Source organism: Sinocyclocheilus anshuiensis, unplaced genomic scaffold, assembly GCF_001515605.1.
Source record: "Sinocyclocheilus anshuiensis isolate Anshui unplaced genomic scaffold, SAMN03320099.WGS_v1.1 scaffold1031, whole genome shotgun sequence".
Classification (NCBI taxonomy): Eukaryota; Metazoa; Chordata; class Actinopteri; order Cypriniformes; family Cyprinidae; genus Sinocyclocheilus; species Sinocyclocheilus anshuiensis.
The window spans coordinates 138326-145325 of record NW_015542633.1 but is presented as its reverse complement, the minus strand read 5'-3'; the positions used below and the strand labels follow the sequence as shown (position 1 = coordinate 145325).

General features: G+C 37.9%; 1 protein-coding gene across 3 annotated transcripts in view; it reads left to right on the top strand.

The window, feature by feature from the left end:
• Positions 1-1496: 1496 nt before the first annotated feature.
• Positions 1497-7000, top strand: part of plgrkt (plasminogen receptor, C-terminal lysine transmembrane protein) — a 10489-nt gene continuing 4985 nt past the window's right edge. The window contains exons 1-2 of one of the 3 annotated variants that reach the window (XM_016494234.1): positions 1497-1611; positions 2177-2260. In XM_016494234.1, the coding sequence (XP_016349720.1) occupies positions 2180-2260 (81 nt within the window). In that variant the 5' untranslated portion in view covers positions 1497-1611; positions 2177-2179. Of the gene's footprint in view, positions 1615-1749; positions 1761-2176; positions 2261-7000 lie in introns of those variants that run through there. The other 2 variants (XM_016494233.1, XM_016494235.1) reach the window with 2 other exon arrangements.

Sequence of the window (7000 nt, the reverse complement as noted above, 5' to 3'; positions counted from 1 at the left end):
GTTGTGCTGCTTAATTTTTTTTTTTTGGAACCTGTGATACTTTTTTCTTTGATTCTTTGATTAATAAAACTTTAAAAAGAACAGCATTTATTCAAAATAGAAATCTTTTCTAAAAATAAAATATCACTTATCACTTTTTATCCATTTAACACATCCTTGCTGAATAAAAGTATTCTAAAAGTTTCTTAAAAAAATAAGCTATATTTAACACAAAATATTTATTTTGAATAAATACTGTTCTTTTTAACTTTTTATTTATCAAAGAATCCTGAAAAAATATCACAGGTCCCAAAAAATATTAAGCAACACAAATGTTTCCAGCATTGATAATAAATCAGCATATTATTATGATTTCTGAAGATCATGTGACACTGAAATCTGGAATAATGATGCTGAATATTCAGCTTTGCTTCACAGGAATAAATTATATTTTAAAGTATATTAAAATAAAAAACTGTTTTGTTAAATTGCAATAATAGGCTATTTCACAAAATTACAGTTTTCTTTCTGAATTTTTGATAAAATAAATGCAGGCTTCATGAGCATAAGAACCTCTTTAAAAAACATTAAAAATCTTACTGATCCCAAACTTTTGAACGGTAGTGTATATATATATATATACATATACACTGCCGTTCAAAAGTTTGGGATCAGTAAGACTTTGGGAGAAGTTTTTTGGGAACAATGGGAGAACATTTAACTGTTCATGAGGTAGATTGCCTATAGACTATATATATATATAAATCTACCTCATGAAGTTAAATGTTCTCCCATTGTGCAATACAAATATGGGCAATAACCTTATACTATTTATCACTTTACATCCTAGTACATCCCTACAACTTCATTTTTTATTCTATTTATATTCTACAGTATTTTATCTATAGCACACCTGTACATATTTATCCTTTGTGTGTGTGCTTTATTTATATTTATACATATGTGTATTTTATTCACATCTTATTTTTATTATGTGTGTGTTGTTGTTGTGTCTGTGTACTGGAAGCTTGTGACACTAAAACAAACATACTTGGCAATAAAGCTCTTTCTGTCTTCTGATGCCTGTGTGTAATATACAGTAGGCCTACTACAGTATAGATGAAAATGCATATTTTTAAATGAAAGAGAACTTATAGAATAAATATGGACTGCTTTGGGTGCTTGACACTTCATTGGTCATTGTGTGTATAAAGAATGCTATTCAAGGTTAAGAATACTCGTCCCGTATTTAAGGCATCAAAGGAGCGTTCCGTATGAAAATAATCAATTAATCGTTTTACAAAGCTTTTTACACTTATATTAATGCATTTAGCAGACGCTTTTATTTACCAAAAACAATTTACCAAAAGCAAACTGTCAAAGAGACACGCTTTTGGTGAGTTTCATTTACTACTCATTAATTTGAATGAACGTTTGTAGCTCAGGGTGCTCAAAGGAGCCTTCGGGAATATAAGGTTTATTGACGTCTGCGCACATTAACCAATGAGAGTCGAGGCAGAGCGCGAGAGCCAATCAGGGGCGAGACCGTTTCTGCGTCAGTGACGTGCCGTCAGTGCGTGCGCAGAGCTCGCGTGCCCTTGGCGTTCGTTGAACTACAGAATCAGTTTAGTAAAGGTATGATTGACGTTCAGGTGTGATTTATGCTGTTAATAACCGTGTTTGCTGTAAACTTTATTTGTGTGTGAACACAAGAGAGAGAGAGCTGTTCACACATCGCTTAGTTTTCCTCACCAGAACATTAAATCCTCGTTAAACTCCAGATATTCTTGTTAAACTGCAGATTTGAGGCGTTTTCTCTCCAGATCGCGATGTTTTTGCGCCGAGCTCTCCTTGATTCCTGCGATGATTCATGAACTCGTTCTTTGCAGAAACTGTCTGTTATCAGGATTGAACAGATAATGAACAAGATCCAAGAACAGCTCGCTGATTCTGGCTGAACCGCACCGAACCTGCCAGAACACTTCTGTTCTTCACATTATATACATTTGTTTTAAAAATAGTATCACAATGCAATCTTGGTCCTAAAAACAAGTTTAATTTTCTTGACATGAGTAATGTGATTTTCATGTTCTGATGCTTGAACTCTATTGAAAGGAATAAAGGTTTGGAAAGTGATGATGATGCTGTTGTGGGGTAATATGTTCGCTGTGTTATATTTAATTCATGTCTCTTCTTCAGGATGGGTTTCCTGCTCTCCAAATCCATGCAGCAGAGCTTCCAGAAGCAGCAGGAGTTCATGCTCCTCAACACACGGCTGCAGGTGCATCTCACACACACACACTCTCACACTCTCTCTCTCTCTCTCTCTCTCTCTCTCACACACACACACACGACAACACACACACTCTCACACACACACACACGACAACACACACACACATACACACTCACACACATACACACTCTCTCTCACACACACGCACATGACAACACACACACACACACAGGTTTGTTTTTGTGAAAAGTGGGGACATCCCATAGGCGTAATGGTTTTTATACTGTACAAACTGTATTTTCTATTGCCCTACACCAACCCTACCCCTAAACCTACCCCTCACAGGAAACTTTGTGCTATTTCAGATTTTCAATACACTCCATTCTGTGTGATTTATAAGCGTTTTGAAAAGTGGGGACATGGGGTAATGTCCTGAAAAGTCACCTTCTCCTTGTAATACCTATGTTATACCTTTGTCATTATACAAATTTATGTCCTCATTTGTCACAAAAACACACACGCACACTTCTGTAGAATCACCTGTCGTTTTCAACATCTAGGATGATTGTAAAGATTGCCGTCATGATCCAGAGCCTCAGCGTGTGTTTTTATTACACGTTTCCGCTGATCTCCAGTTAGCCGAGAGCCACCAGCGTTTTATTGCAATCGTGTTCTGCACGAAATGCTCGTTTTCTGATGGATCTCGGCCCGTGAGGCAGTCATCATCTGTGAAAAATCTCCACCCGCTGACAGATTATGAAGAATTCAGTAAAATATGGTTGCGTTTGTTCCACAAATATCAGCTCGTAAAGCTGTGATGAGGAATATGTGAGTCACAGCACTGAATTCACTCTCATTCCCTGCTTTTCATATTTCTTCCAACAGAATTACTTCTCCAGCTTTAGTTTTAGACATGAGATCACAAAATAACTATGTATTTCATTGAAACATCATAAGGCTCATTCCGCTGCTTGTGAGCTGTATATGTAGCTCTCAATATGTCTTCATGATGTAGTTTATGTCAGTAACATAAAGCAGTGCTGCCCGTGTAAACTAGCTCATTACTGTATTTACACGATCAGATAAGCAGAGATGCGCGGTGATCCTGGTTTCTTGTATTCTCGGGGTTTGGTCAGTGCAGGTATTTCTGACCCACAGGCGCGCTCAGACGCTCATAAATACTCGTTATCACCCACAATCTAATAAACGTCCCAAAGCTCCTCCAGCACTTCCAGGAATGTCTGCTCATCTTTCTAAATATTGTTGTTAGTCATTGAACATCATATTTACTGCAGTTTTTTTTAGGATAATGAAAAATCGTGATCTTTGTGCTTCAAAAATGTGAGCGCAACAGATCCAAATTACACTCTTCTCCGCTGCTTTCAAATCTCACAGTAAAATTACAGGAATTGGATTTTAAAACATGTTTTTAAATATTTATACATATATGTCAGTTTGGACTGTTGAGTTAATTGTGTCATTCTGTTCAGGTGTGTGTACTTAATGATCCTTGTTTGGTCTGTGTATTAAAGCTCCTGAGTGATTCGTTCTAGTTTGTCCGGTTTCATCAATGTTTGTGCTAGTGTTGGATTAAAGACTTTCTAAATCTTCTTCTTCGTCGTCTTCGTGCGTTTTATACAGCGTAGCTGTGACTAAACACACTGCCGTTCAAAAGTGTGGGATCAGTAAGACTTGTAATGTTTTTTTAAAGAAGTCTCTTCTGCTCATCAAGGCTGCATTTATTTGATCAAAAATACAGAAAAAAAACAGTAATCTTGCAAAAATGTTATTACAATATAAAAAACTTGGTTTCTATTTTAATATCCTTTAAAATATAATTTATTTCTGTGATGCAAAGCTGAATTTCCATCATCATTACTCCAGTATAAAGTGTCACATGATCTTCAGAAATCATTCTAATATGCTGATTTATTATTAGAATTATCAATATTATTTTTGGAAACTGATACTTTTTTCAGGATTCTTTGATGAATAAAAAGAACAGCATTTATTCAAAATATAAATCTTTTCTAATAATATAAATCTTTGCTGTCACTTCTTATCAATTTAACACATCCTTGCCGAATAAAAGTTTAAATTTCTTTAAAAAAAAAGAAAGAAAAAAAATGTACTGACCCCAAACTTTTGAACGGTAGTGTATATTGTTAGAAAAGATTTCTATTTTAAATAAATGCTCTTCTTTTTAACTTTTTATTCATCAAAGAATCCTGAAAAAAGTATCACAGGTTCCAAAACAATATGAAGCAGCAACAGTTTCCAGCACTGATATATATAATTTTTTGATTATTTTTTACATTTTAAAATTAAAATATATATTTTTAAAAAGCTGTCTTACTAAATTAGCATTTTTGCATTATTTAGGTCTAAAATGACTGACGTTGGTTACAGTATGACTGAAGAAATAAACTCGGTAAGTAATTCCAGTGAGTAAATGATGAGGTAAATGAAGGCTCGTTTGTCTCAAACTGCCGAAGCGTCTCGCGTGTAAAGATGGTTGACCCTGATGAGGCTCGTAACGCCGTCGCTCGTCTGCGTCTCGTCTCTTTGTCCAGCGGTCAGACGTTTGACCGGCTGTCAGGCCTGTTTCTCGTCTCTTTGTTTGTCACTTCCGCTGCTCTGAAACTCAAACTAATGGCATTTTAATTGTCCTGAAAAGGCAAGATGATGAAATTGTGGGTTACGTGTGTGCTGTCGCTCAGAAAACAGATGGACGCTCCTCAGTCCATTCCACGGTTTTTACTTCAGCATGGAATTAATGTCTGATCACAATCACATTCATGCATTCAGCAGACGCTTTTACACCAAGAGAGAAAGCAAAACCTCAGTGACGTCCATCAGGTTTCAGCATGCTGTTTAAAATGTGATAAACTATATTCTATATATTCATATTCTAACGGCTATATATTCATATAAAGTGGCTTTCATATATTTCTTGTACTTGACATAAGCGGCCGTCTCAGTGCTGTTTCTAAACGGTTCACAGATGCATGTGTTTTGTCACATTAAACACGGATCATCGGGCCGGTTCATTGCACTCTGTCGGTCAGTCTTTCGTCTGCTTTACGGTTAACAGAGCCGTCCAGAACTCTTCACACGTGGCCGTTCAGGGAAATGTCAGTGAGTTTCCCGCCGGAGCAGCGGTGTTTTCACTTCATCACCTCCGTGTCGCTCTTCACCATCTCATCGAATCAGCGTTCGTCCTTGGATTGAGAAAGCAGCATCATGAAGGACTTGTCTGATCTCATTTAGGATGATTAACATGACGGTAATCAATGAAAACACACTCGCCCGTTTATGTGGAACTGCTTGACATTTAATTACAGCACCTGCAGATAAACACCTGACAGATGTGTTTGAAATCTTGACGTCTGCACATCTGCAGCTATGTTTACGTGAAACTAAATAATCCGTTAGTAATCAGACTGATGACTCAATCGGACTGAAAGCCTTCGTGTAAACACCTCAGAAATTTCCACGCGATTGAAAGTGTTGCTGTAGACCTGAAATAACGTAAACACTTGAGTCAGGACACTGAATATTTAATAAATGGTGGGTTCCTCCGGTTCTGCGCATGCGCTGAAGTTTTGTTCTGAATTCATGTAATGATTTGCCTGTAAATTAATGTGTGAATCTGATTGAAACAGTTACAGTTTATATAAACAGGACTTTCATAATCTGAAATCAGATTGGACTCAGGCCATGTCCACACGTACATGGGAGTTTTTCCTTCCATTTAAAAAAAAAATCTCCGTCCACATGAAAACGCAAATGCATGATATGAAGCACTGTCAAGAGCATGCCAAACCAACAGGTGGCGATGATCTCAACCGTAAAGCCATGTAAAGCCAATCAGAAGCCTGAAAAAGTCTCCAGTAGGCGGAGATAACAGCGCAGGCTCCGACGTCACAAGCCAAAAACTCCGGTTTCGCGGTCTACACGATAACACTGCAACCAGAGTTTCTGAAAACCTTCACCCTGGCAGGCGTTTTCAGAAACGTTCGGTTTCAGTGACCTGGTGCTGTGTTTGCGTGTGGACGAACGGCCTAACCGCGCAGAAAAAGCTGCGGTTTTAAAAATAACCGCGTTCGTGTGGACAGGGCCTCATTCTGCTTGACAGAAATAATGCGTGTTTGAGGCACGAACGCTTTCAGCTCAGATGAGATGAACGAGACCTCGGCGCACTCACACTATTAGCTTGATTAGCACTTAACGAGCTGATTGGTTAAAGGTAATTAATACCTTTGTGTCAAGTGGAGTGGTGCTAAATGATTGGACCCTGGGGGTGGCTGGGTTATCGCTGACTTCACCTCGTTAACAAACTTTATTCCTGGCAATTTACATAATTTTGTACAGAGGAGGTTTCGTCATCATCATCATTGTTAAAACACCTGACGAGTGTGAGATCAGGGAACCTGTAATCGGTCACAGCACGTCTGATTCACAGCAATGTCCAGCTTTTACCATCAAATTAAAGCTGCTTAAAGAAACTCCTTGTAAAGTCGTGTCGGAGAACTTCGGCTTGCCGACAGGAAGTGGTTTTGATGAAGTGCGTCTGACCTCGAGACAAAAGATGGAAATGTGAGATGTTAACAGGCCACATACACATGCAATTATGCTAACGAGGACTGCTGAATAATCAACTAAATGAGTGTTCATTTGCATATTGTCTGTGACAGATAAGAGCTGTCAAATGGTGTTTCATTTGGTCATGCAGAGCAAAACGCCATCACCTGTGTGTGTGTGTGTGTGTGTGTGTGTGTGTGT